Source organism: Serinus canaria, chromosome 18 (assembly GCF_022539315.1).
Source record: "Serinus canaria isolate serCan28SL12 chromosome 18, serCan2020, whole genome shotgun sequence".
Lineage (NCBI taxonomy): Eukaryota > Metazoa > Chordata > Aves > Passeriformes > Fringillidae > Serinus > Serinus canaria.
The window spans coordinates 8,504,603-8,517,431 of NC_066331.1; the positions used below are offsets into that span (position 1 = coordinate 8,504,603).

General features: G+C 41.2%; 1 protein-coding gene across 1 annotated transcript in view; it reads right to left on the reverse strand.

Moving 5' to 3' along the window:
- Positions 1 to 239: 239 nt before the first annotated feature.
- The window catches only part of OGFOD3 (2-oxoglutarate and iron dependent oxygenase domain containing 3), a 32,795-nt gene continuing 20,205 nt past the window's right edge, over positions 240 to 12,829 (reverse strand). Inside the window, exons 8-9 of the mRNA XM_009094615.4 lie at positions 8,262 to 8,385; positions 240 to 1,628 (exon numbers count right to left, since the gene is read on the reverse strand). Coding sequence (XP_009092863.2) covers positions 1,483 to 1,628; positions 8,262 to 8,385 — 270 coding nt within the window. The 3' untranslated portion in view covers positions 240 to 1,482. The remainder of the gene's footprint in view (positions 1,629 to 8,261; positions 8,386 to 12,829) is intronic.

Below are 12,829 nucleotides of genomic sequence, written 5' to 3' on the forward strand. Positions count from 1 at the left end.
AGCAGGATTTGACAGAGAGCAGCTCCAGAAGTGCCACTCACAGCTGGCATGACAGGAGTTACCAACAAACACACTCAGATTCCTATCAGGTATTTGGGGGAAAAGCCCTGCATTTAAATCTCATTTCAATCTACATTTGCATCAAGCTCAGGCTGCTGCTGGTCTTGGTCTGCCTTCACACAGACTTAAAATATGGTGTAATGTAAATTCCTTGGAAAAAACAGGCTTAAAGACAAGTATTTCAATATGAAACCCAAGTGACTTTAATATTTCCTTGCATCCAGCCAATTTAACAATTCTCCCTTGTTAGAACAGACAAGGAAGACTTTTTCAAGTTTCAGAACAAAGAAATGAAATTACAGAGGACTAATCTTGCTGGTGTGCCCAATGAGAGCCCTCACAAGTCCAAGTGCCCTCTTATTCCTCTTTATATTGATCTTCATTGTAATTTCCCCCAGTAGTTATTATTTCCATAAAAGGCTATAAAGTCCAAACTGTATGCATAAAATTGAAAAAAAAAATCGAAGCACATTCACAGATTTTCAGTTTTTCAAAGAAATCATACACCCAGGTAATAAACCAGATCAATGTGTTTCTTTCAGATTTTGATTGAGAAAAAAAAATAGGTTTTTCTACCATTATATTTACCAACCTCCAGACCCACAAAAATCTTTGATTACAGTAAAAATACCCAAATTATCTGGCAGGATTATGCATGTGTTTGCACACAGCTCCTCTTGGAAGTCCCTGCAATTTAATATTCAGGGTCCTCATTAACAGAAAAAGTCTTCACACTAAACTGGAAAAGAGAAATAAAAAAATAGCTCCTGAGAGACTTCCTGAATTATGAATCAGTAGTAATTAAATTTTAAAAAAAGTTCAAGGCCCAGGTGTATTCCCCACTGATGCCACACTCAGGAGAATCCATCCCTCTTAACAGAAGGTGTGTCCTAGAGAGTAACATTCAATTAACTCAGGTCTCAATTCACTTAGGCTCAATTCACTGAGGTCAGACTTTCTACACCACACTGCTAATGAAGAGACGAAAGAACTGGACAGGTAACAGCAGCCTGGGGAGTCACATCAAGCCATGGCCCAAAAGACTGCTTGTATCTTTCAAACTGAAAAACTTTTAAAATCATTTAAAATGAAGAGCCCACTTTCTCTTCTTTTTGGAGCCCATCCTCTCTTCTTTGTGGAGCCCATCCTCTCTTCTTTGTGGAGCCCATCCTCTCTTCTTTGTGGAGCCCATCCTCTCTTCTTTGTGGAGCCCATCCTCTCTTCTTTGCAGCCTGTCTCTCTGACACATGAAGTCAAACCAATTTCAGAATGCATCAAATGTAGGATGCTCCTTAAGCCACCATTTGTGATGCTGATGGCAAAGGAGCTGTGAAAACACAACGTGTGACAGCCGGGCAGTTCTGACTGCAGGTGAGGTTCCAAGAGCTGCTTTCTCCCTGCAGAGCTGCTGTGGCAGGGCAGTCAGAGGTGCCCTGTGACCCTGGGGTCCCCGATGCCGTGCTGGGGGTCGCAGCTGAAGGAGATGGTGATGGCAAAGCGAGTGCCCCAGCGCACCCTCTCCACGCGGTGCAGGTTCTCTGAGCCCGAGGTGAAAAACGACACCCGGCCTGCAAAGACAAAAGTTTTAACCCTTCAGTGGAGGTTGCCATCAGCTGCAGCTCTCCCTCCACAGCTCTGCTGCTCTCCAGTGACCAAGGGAAATCCAGGCTGGATATCAGGGAAAAGTGTTTTCCAGAAAGGTGATAAAGTTCTGGAATGGCTGCCCAGGGAGGTGGTGGAGTCCCCATCCCTGGGTGTGTTTAACAAAGCCTGGATGTGGCACTGGGGGCCAGGGTCGGGTTGAGGTGTTGGGGCTGGGTTGGACTGGATGGTCTTGGAGGTCTCTTCCAACCCAGTGATTTTGGGAATTCTGGAAGGTCTCTTCCAACCCAGTGTTCTGTGAATTCTGTGAAGCAACTCTTCTGTCTGGTTAAAGGGAAGCATGAATAGTTTATCTGGCACCACAGATCTATTCAGCATCTTTCATCTCAGGCACTGACAGCTTCCACTCTCTGCCTAACATTTATCAGCTCAAAATGTTCCTCAGGAAAGAAGGAAAAGCTGCATCTCAGCTGCTGAGTGACAGCCAGACAGGAGCACTGCCAGGGAAAATGCACAACAGTTGTCTTCTCATCCTCTGCATCTGTTTAGGATTAATCACCAATTCATTCTCATGTAGACTGTCCAAGAAACCCCATCACATCATTAGGCAAATAAACTGGTAATAATGTTTTCTGCAAGCACACAATAAAATTTATTTAACTAATTCAATTACTTATTTAAAAATGTTGAATTGGGGGAATTTAAGTGCTTTAAGCAAGTCCCACAAAAGGAACCTGGACTGACAATGTCTGCAATGCCCTGATCTGGGGTGAAGAAAGCATCCCAGAAGAGAGGGCACAAGCTTCTTTGAACCATTTTGCTACATTTATGTCAGGCACAGAAGAATTAAATTATATTAAATTCAAAATAATTTCAATAAATTTTTAAAATACATTTAGAATTTAAAAATAAATTAATTTAATAACCTTTAAAAATTTATAAATTTTAAACCAAATTTATTTTAAATAAGTAAAATAAATTAGATTTAAAATAAAATGAAAATTTAGGCTCTGTGGCCTCAAAAAAACTACCTGCAATGGGTATCAAATCCTAGTTACAAACTTGTCCCATATTTAGTTACTAGACAGAAACTTCTTTATCCATAAAATCACTGGTTCACACAGTGAAGTCTCTCACAGCCAGTCTGTAATTTGCAGTATTAACAATTCTCTAAGAAAAGTACTTGCTTCTACTTTGAATTCAGAAGGGTCTGGAAATCTTCCAGATCACAGTTTTCAAAGAAAAAGAATGAACTTATTTATTTCCTGCTAAAAGCACACAAACATTTTCAGATATCAGCAGCTGGATTTTTGGAACCCCTGCCTGCTTCTCTCCCTACAGTTGGTTGCTCAAAATCCCAGCAGCTTCCACTCTGAAGGTGTGACAACCCTGGGGGTATCTACAAGTGAAAACTGAATATTTGCTCTCTCCACATCCATGATGAGTCTCCCCAAGGCCTTTTGGCTCCATCTCTTCTCCCCAGAGAAGGGCAGGGATATTTTGCAGCTCTCCCCTCCAGGCTAAGCCTCACCCAGCCCGTGCTCAGGTCTGCTCTGCTCTGCCACAGCAGCTGCACCCGGGCTCAGAATGTGACTCCTACAAAAAGTTCTCACTAAGAACAAAGTGTTGCAGCTCCAACCCCATTTAACAACCTCAGCATCACCTAGGTGACTTTTCCTGACCTTGCCAAACGTGGCATTTCCAGCAGAGCTGTGGTCAAATCATGGGTGCCCAAATTCTAGTAAGAAGCAATTCATCCTTACAATTTAGTAAAGCACTGAAGCATAAGCACAAGGGTAATCCCTGCTGCTCAATTATTCCAAAACCAGCCCTTAAAGAGGCTCCATCAGAGCATCTGTGACATTCACACACAGCTTAGGGACCAAGAAATGAACCCTCACTGCTGAGCCACAGCTGAACCTGCAGTAACTTTGGTATTTTATTTCATCTGTTACATTACCTCATTTCATGGATGAACTCTTTGAAGCTGATTTTTCCACTGCTTTCTGCCTTCAGCTTTGCTGCATATTTTCTTGACCAGTATCAACTGAAATGTTTGAAATGTTGGCCTGCACATGCAGTACACAAAGGCACAAACAGGACATGTGGTCATTTAGAACCAAGTTTTCATGGCAGGGGAAAGCCTCAGAGGCTAATTCTGAATATGGCAGTGCTTCACAATGCTCTGTGGACAACTCTTCCCCAGCACCCTCCATCCTTCCAGTGCTGCAGGAATGTGAGTGATCACTGCTACCCCAGGGACAGCTGCCTCAGCAAGGCAGTGCATTTATCACAGCTCTCTCACAGAAATCACAAATAACACTTGCACTACCAGGTACTTACTGCTTTATTGCCACTTAAAATAGTGGTTTTTTTCATTAACCTGGCAGCAAACACCATCAGAATACAAAACCTGCCTGGAAGAAGTTATTCTTCCACAGGTAACAAAACCAAAAGCAAGTTCTATTGAGAAATAAGGATTTTCTGTCTTTTTGACATGACTGCAGCAGATTCTCCTTTTCCTACCACTCTTTGCAATCCCCTCACCAGTCCCTGGCACAATCTGTGATGAGTTCTGCAAATCAGGAAGAATTGCTGTCCTTTGCATGGCTAGTGCTAACTGCAGCTGCAAGCGCTGCCTCCATTTGTTCCTCACCAGGACTGACAGCTACTTCTGGGGAGTTCTTAAAAATTATTCTCAGCTTTCAGCTGATATTGATTAAACTTCAAGATGTGCCCCAGTTTTTTATAAAACTGAAGCTGGAATTGGAAGATTATCATGATCTAGACTGAATCTGGAGGATGTGGATTGAATACAGAGGAAGATGAGACTGTCTGTATGGGGGGAGTTCCCAAATATCTTAGACCTTCAAATCAAATATTTTACACTTCCAGAAACACTAAATGAGAATACACTGAGTTTGAGATTAAAGAGTCACACTGCACTTTCCAATGTACAGAATTCATTTTGCCCCACAGATTAATTTCTCCCAGGAACACACAGAAGTGATTGTGACCTTTCCTTCTGCCTTTGTATAATAAATTACTTGTATGAAGAACAAATTCCCTTGTAAGTTGAAAAGAAGTGCAGCAAAGCTGACCTTCAAACCAAGAAATGCACATGCAAATAAAGAACACAGAACCAGAACTGGGATTTCATTCCAACAGCAGTTTCATCTGCACTTTATGATCAAGTGAAGTCTGGGACCTGCCTAATATTGCCAGACCCCAAATTCACACAAGACTCTGCAAAAGAATGAAATTTTAATATATGAATATTAACCGATTATGAATAAATATTCAATAAAATATGAACTATATATACTGACAAGTCTAGCAGCAGAAGAAAGAATACCAATTTTGTGATTGAAAAATGAAAGCCTTGATGTTTGCCATTTATTCTTATTCCTCCTTATGTCTTGCAGATTACTAAAACAAGTCTCAGACCAGCAAGAAGAGTTAATATTGAAAGGGCTTAGTTTCTAAGGGCCTCATTTTCAAAATGTTCCTCTGTTTCTTACAGTCCTCAAACAGAGCCAATCCTGGTGCAAAGGGGTAGAAAAATCCCAGTGTGACAATTTTGAGAACAGAATTTCCATGTATATTTAAAAGGAAGATTCTACTTTAGATCTCTTTCTTTGTCACAAAAAAAAAAAAATTCCGAGTTGTATATCCCTTGCAATTAAGAATTTTCTTCCTCATGGTACAGTGAGTTTCTTGTGACAGAGAGAGGTCCTGACTGATGTCAAAAGACAAATATTCACTTCTGAAGCCCATCAGAGCCCAAGAAAGATGTGTTCCTTCATGCCATGTCTGGTTATGAATCAGCCAAAGGTCTGTACACTTGAACTGCTGCTGACTTGTTCATTTCTGTTAAAAAAATAATCTAAAGAGCCTCAATGTTAATAAATCACAATTCCTTCTTAAATGTTTGCTAACAACCAAACTAGGGGATGTTAGAGATCATCCTATAAATTAGAGAGTTGTTCAGTCAACTATGGGAGAGTCAGGACTTAGAGACTTCTTAGGTAATCTGCAAGTGATAAGCACTAAGGGAAGTGAAAAGCATTTTAATTGAGGCTCCACTCCTGGCAGAACAGTTCTCCCTGTGCCCAGCTGCCTGCTGACACTGATCCTCACCTGTGCAGTGCTGCAAATGCACCTGCAGCAGCAGTGGGACTCGCCCAGGCAGCACCTTCCAACACAGGACATCCCACAATGGTTTAATTGCTTTTTCTTGGATTTCCAATTGCTGCTTTTCTGCTCTGCTGCATCACTAACAATGCCTTTCTGCTCCCCACTGACACTTGAACAAATTGCTGCTCACAGGAAAAGAAACCTGCTCATTTTGGCACTCAGAATCAGGTCCCCAGAAATGCAGGCTAAGTGTGAGACAAGTACCAGGTTTTAAGAGTGCAGTGGCATTAGCAACACAGAAAAGTAAATGACTTGTCAGGCATGAAAACTGAACCAGTGATTATGACAGTCATCCCTAGAAAAGCCTGGAGCTCCTAAATGAGACACAGGAAAGCTCATCAACATGTGGTTTTAAAAGTGGAGTTGGAGTGACAAGAGAAGCACAAAGGATCAAAAGAAGTGTAAAAGAAAACAAAGAAAGAAAAGCCAAAAAGACAGAAGGAGAGAAAAAACACTGCAGAGGAACATTATGAACATGAAAAATACATCAACTTGTACCAGCAACAGAAAGCAGCCTGGGGTCATTCCTTCACAAAACACATTTTAGCAGGAAGAGGAAAAATAAGTGCAAATGCCTTCACATTGTGCTTCACCTCTCAAGCTTTTCTGCTTTGCTCCCAGGATGTCAGTGGGGATTGTGCACCAGAGGCTGTGACACAATCACAGGACCCCTGACAACTCTGATAACAGAGATGTGTTAGAAAAGTGTAATTAATTTTCTCCTGTGTCCATGAGGGACATTTGTGCTATTCCTGAGGAGCTGAGCATTGTTCTGTTTCAGAAGGGGAGTCCTGGGGCACACCCTGCCCATACACTCCCCTGGCAAAGGGACAGCCAAAAAGAAAATTCTGGATTTCATCAGCTTCCCCTTCTTCCCCCAAAACAACATCAAGAGCAAAGACTTGCAGCAGAAAACCTGAAAATGAATAGATGGGGCTGAATGGAAGCAATTTCACAGTTACAGACTTTTGGAAATTAAGTCAGGGGCATGTTGCACACTGCAGCCAGGCTGAGTGAGACAGCTCCCCACACACACCTAGAATTCAGTTGTGATTTCTACAGCTATAAAGATCTGGTAATCTTAGAATTGCATCTGAAAAATAATGTGTTCCCTTTCAAAGTACTGGCAGCAGCATTTTTCAAAAGGTGAAGCTTTCAGTTTAGGGTTTACTTCCAATCATAAAAGACAAAATAATCAAACACACAGCTCTTGCTAGCAAACCCAGGTAATCTCAGAGTTTATCTAAAGCAGCATCACTGCAGGTGAGTTGATCACTATGATCCAGAATTCAGAGAACTCCCATCCCAATTTGCAGGCAGCAATAGTCTGAAGTCAGTTCTGCTTGGGGTAACAACTGTCAGCAGACAATTACTGAGGCTCTTTAAATGAGTAAATTTCCATCTTTTCTGTCTTGGAAAAAAAAGGCAGAACACAGCAGGAATATCAAGTTGCCCATTTTTTCTTTTTCCCTGCAGCAGTGTGGCTGATCTTGCATTATGAAAGGTAACACTGCTGGAGGCTCAGCACTCACCTGCCAGACAGATGAGCTGAGGCTGAGCTCCTCTCTAGGCAGCCCCAGAGTAATTCTAGTTTCAAATTATCCACATATTAAAAATCTCAAACCAGCCTTAAAGGTTTTTTATTTATTTATAACTGACAGCCATCAGAAGGCTCATAGCTGTCAGACCTCCTGGAAGCAGGGATGGATTTATAGCCAAGAAATCGTGGTTCATCAAGCTGCAGCAGGTCAGCAGAGCTGTGGCAATCCATCACCTTCACACCCACCCTCAGCCCCACCTTGAGCAGCAAAGGAATTTCAGGCCAGTGTAAAATAAATTGCTTTAATTTGGATTTGCTGCAGTGACAGTTAGCCCTGCTCTTGCTGCACAGTTGTCAGACTAAGCTCATTTTGGCTCAGAGATGGGGCAACTGAGAGGTGTTTTCAACCTTTTATTCTATTTGCAGTCTCATGAGAAGGGTGAGATAACACAGGTGTTATGATTCATGCTATTACAATAAGTAGCCAACTATTTCCTAATTATAATATACTCTATGTGTTTCTTGGCCTATGAGCTTTAGCTACACTATGCTGTAAGTGTTTTAAAGCTAATCATCTAGAATTATTACTATTATTTCTATTTCCCACACACAGTGACCTGCTAAGCTGTCAGAACTGGCCCTACACCTTTCCAGGAAGTCACTTCTTGTGCCTTAACACCAGACATTACCAACTGTGGCTGTATTTTAACCTGCTCTCATCCTTACTTTTGATGTCATCAACCTGAACACAGCATGCTCCACCACCCCACGTTATTCCTGCTGACACAAAGCCAGTCCCACAGCACCTGCCAGCCCAGCAAAGTCACTGAATGGCAGAAGCTGCAGCCAGCCTGGCTCATACCTGCTCGGGGCTCCACGGTCTTGTTGGAATCTGCATCCATGAACACGAAGCGTCCACCCCCGAAGTCTTTGGAGTAGTCAGAGAGATAGAGCAGAGAAGTGTAGTCAAAAGAGCCATAAGTCACCTGTGGGGGAAGCCAAAATCACCAAAATTCACCAAATTCTTGATCTTATCTCTGCAGAGCACAGCTAATTGAGCAGATGGATCTGGTGGGTTTTGCTGATTTTCAGTTTTTTCATGTGTTTAATAAAGGGGTCTTTGAAAACCATTTTCCAAGAACCAAGAACACCATTTTCTAAGAATTATCTATGTTTATTAGTCTTTTCTCTTGTGTTTACACACACTACAAGACTACCATGTCATGTTTTTCTATTTTTAGTTTCCATCATTAGAGAAGTGATTGATTGATTTCCATCATCCAAGAGCAAAACCAACATTGTATCAAAAAGACAGGATTTCTACTATTCCAAGATAAATCCTCACCAGGTGGTTAATAAGCAGAAGAACAGCCCTTGACTAATGATTTCCAGCCATGATCTATTGGGTATAAGGTTTCTGGATACCTCACTGCTATTCTTTCCCCAGCTACCACACAGGTAACAGTGAATCAGAACTTCCAAGTAAATACACATTTGTTGGGGAAGCTTCTACTCTTTTCCATACAGGTTTTGTTTAAAACTTCTTGTATTTTCTGAGACCCCCATCAGAGGGAGGAATGATACATCTGACTCCATTGATATCAGAAGGCTAATTTATTATTTTATTATCTATATTATACTAAACTATACTAAAGAATACAGACAGGATACTGACAGAAGGATAAAAAATAATAATGAAAACTCTCCAGAGAGTCCAACACAGCTTGGCCATAACTGGCCAATAAATAAAAACAATTCACATGAAACCAATGAAACAAGCACCTATTGGTAAACAATGTCCAAACCTCATTCCAAAGCAGCAAAATACAAGAGCAGCAAATGAGATAATATTGTTTTCCTTTTTCTCTGAGGCTTCTCAGCTTCCCTGGAGACAAATCCTGGGCAAAGGGATTTTTCCAAAAAATATGATGGCGACAAAAGCCCTTCAAACTGAACTTTGGAAGTCTCTGCTTCTTCTCAGCCTACAGACCAAATATCCCACTTTTAAGTATAGCAAGGTGATTTTTTCCTTCCTTTTAAAGCATTATTTTTGGTTGATATGTATGCTGAAGCTGCAGAAAATAAATACTACCTACTAATACTGAGAGTGAACCTATCTAAATATTTACATTGAGTTTAGCTGATTCTGGAAGTATTTCCTTTCATATCTACATGTCACCAGCAATTTAAAAAATACTTGAAACCAATGGCTGTGTTCTCCAGTTTCTTTGTGTATCTCAACTCCAAAGTTCAGCCTTACACTGCCAAGCAGTGAAATGTGCAGCACAGTAGTACTGTATAAATACACAGAATTTGCAGAGTGTTTTGACTGACCTGGTGACTGTTAGAGGTAGGTGCTACTTCCAAACTTAGAAGTTTTCTAAATATTTTCAGTCATGTTTCAAGTTATATTCATTAGTGCCAGTTAAATTTTGGCTCAGGAGCGGTTGTACACATTTTTCTGTAAGGGGAGGACCAGAGAGAACATAACAGCAGATGGAATAGGAAGACATTTCCATTCATACTCCTGTTATTATTCTGACCATAAGGGCTCAGAGGAAAAAAGCCAAACCACAAAAATGAGAGAAATATTACAGTGATCCCCTTCTCCCCATGTTTTCCCAAACCCTGGTAGCAGTAGAAGGCAATAAATGGGAATTAATGAGCAAGTGCTAGTGCAGCACCTCAAACCAGCCACTCTAGAGCCCTTCTCATGCAAATCAGCTTTGCAGAGCCATTTTCCACTTCACTGACTTGGTGATAGAAACTTCCAATCGATTTAAGGAAGGCTCCAGCCAGTGCAGAAGTTCATTCAACTCCTACTTGCAAGTTTAATGCATTAGAACTGTATTTATCAACTCCAGAGGAGCAGCAATCTTTGCTCCCCCAGTGCACTCTCCCTCCTCTCCAAGGTGGTTTTACCAATTCTAAACTTCCAAGAACTGGCCACCAACCATTTTAGCCTAACCAAACACACCTGACTGCTGGAGATGACTAATTTGGGATATGAAGTGTGCAAGGGAAAATGGAAAGAGAAAATTTTCTCTTCCTGTCCTCATTCATTACTCACTCTCAGAAAGCAACCAGGCCTGAGAAATGCAACACTCTGGAAAGCAGGCACTAAATGAAACTCAGTTATTTATAATGCCATAAACCCCGCCATGTACATCAAATATATTTGTTACCCTGTAATGATTTCCAGTACCAGACAGATTAATAATTGAACCAAAAGATCAAACTATGTGAGAGAAGCTGTCATTAAAAGCCACACAGCTCCAAATCAAATTTCTACAGCTCCTTGTAAACAACTCAAGAGAAAAAATGCAGATATTTCCATTCAGCCTGCTATGTCATATGGTCAGTGTGCTCTTTTTGAACACTCCTTATCCAAAGAGTCAAACACAGATAATGTTTAATGGTAGATGCTCATAATGATGTTTACATGACACTTCTTTAAAGACTGTTATTATAAATGGAATAAACTGATAGAATTAGCCAGGCCCATTTTGCAGTGGGTTTTTTTGAGGGACACATTTCTATGCAACTGAACAGTTGCAGGACCATACAAGAGGTCTGCAGCTACTGAGGATATTTAGGACAGCATCCTCTGCTTTCCAGTGCAGAAGAAAATTCACTTTTTGCAATCACCATTGGTCTAGCATGCAGAAAAAGAATCAGAACTTCTCTGTTCCTGTAAGCTTTCACCTAATTCTGTGTAGACAAGCCCCAGAATAGCCTCGATAGCATTTCCAGTGTGCTGTTGGCTGGCAGTGTCTATTAGCTGACAATAAAAGAGCAAAGGGCACATCTCTGAATTGCAAGGGGCTGTAGGTGAGCTGAGGTGATGGCTTTGAGCAGAAAGGACAATCAAAATCCTCAGTTTTCAGGGATGAGGCTGTCCCAGGGCAGAAATGGGATCTTTTGATGTGTTTTATTAAATGTAGGGGAAGAAAAGAAAGGTGAAAAGTCTGCTAGGAGAGGAAGCAGCTGCTCTCAGTGACAGACTGAGCAGGCAGAGAGGGCTGCAGGTACAGGGGAGGGTTGGGACATGGAGAGCACATTGCAGGAGAGGAGAATTAAAGGTTTGGCTTGTTCAGCTCAGAGAAATAAAGACTGGAAAGGGATATGATTCCTACCTATAAATACATGGGGGTGGGAGGATGCAGAACTGGGAGGAGGAACAAAAATAGCTATTAACTGGTCATGGACACATTTAAGCTAAAAAAAGCCAGAACTAATTTTGGGAAATGTGCACTGAAGTGCTGGACTAGCTCTGATAGAAGAAATTCAAGGAAAACAAACCCAAAACCATCTTATGGCAGAGCCTGACAGTTGTGTGAAGGATGAGAGGATCTGTGCCCAGGCAGGGGACTGCACAAATCTCCAAGTCCCACCAGAGAATGTTGTAAGACTGCAGTGCTGACAGTGAGAAGTGTGCAACAGTAACTCCATTATAAATCAGGTGTTTGGCATTTGGAAGCCTCAGTTCCAAATTCCATCCAAGATTAAACTCCACATCTTAAAACAGCAATCTCTTCATTTGACTTAGAGGCTTATGAATTCAACAAGATTAAATGAGTCATTTGGGTGATTTCAGGGTTTCCATTCCTATGTAACCACAAACCAAGGAAATTTTAGGAGGGAAAAAAACAAAGCCTCAGATAAACACAATAAATCTGTACTACTCCATTATGCTGTTAAAAGTCTTCAGGGAAATTCAGATCAAGAAATTTAATTGCAATAGACTCAGCCCCATCAGGAAAAAGGCAAGAGGGGTTTTCACATGTTCCAAGAAGCCACATCTTTTTAACAACAATGTCATTCTGAAACAGAAAACAGGGTGAACTCTTTTTGCTAAGGCTCCATTTTACTTGTCTTCTGGAAGGAGGCAAGGAAAAAATTGTGTTGGCTTCTAGGAATAACCTTCCTGTTAAATCATGAAGAAATTTCTAAACTGACTTGTTCTGTTCCAAGGGGAAAGCATAAATAATGATCCAAGACAAAAGCCTCCAAGAAACTGGCAAGTTTTATTGATCTTTCTTCAACTTCCCAGCATTCACACTTGATTTGGAGGCCACATAAGAACTCTACTACTCTTCTCTGGGAAGAACTTCTTACCTCAGATCAATAGAAATGTGGGGTTTTTTCCATGCTTTCAACTGCAGTGTGGAAGTGGTAAAGTTTGCTGGAGGAAGTGAAGCACAAGCCAGGCTGTCTGCACTGGAGGCAACCTGGGAAGCTGCAAAACCTCATCCTAATTAGTCTCTCTCAGACTATTTATGATTATGAACAAGGTGTTTGGAAACTGCCCCAACTGGGATAATTCTCTTCACAGACTCAGAATTATTTAGGTTGTGTAAAAGATCTCCAAGATCACTGACTCCAACCACTGTCAGAAATCAGACAACCCCATTATTCAGTATAGAACAC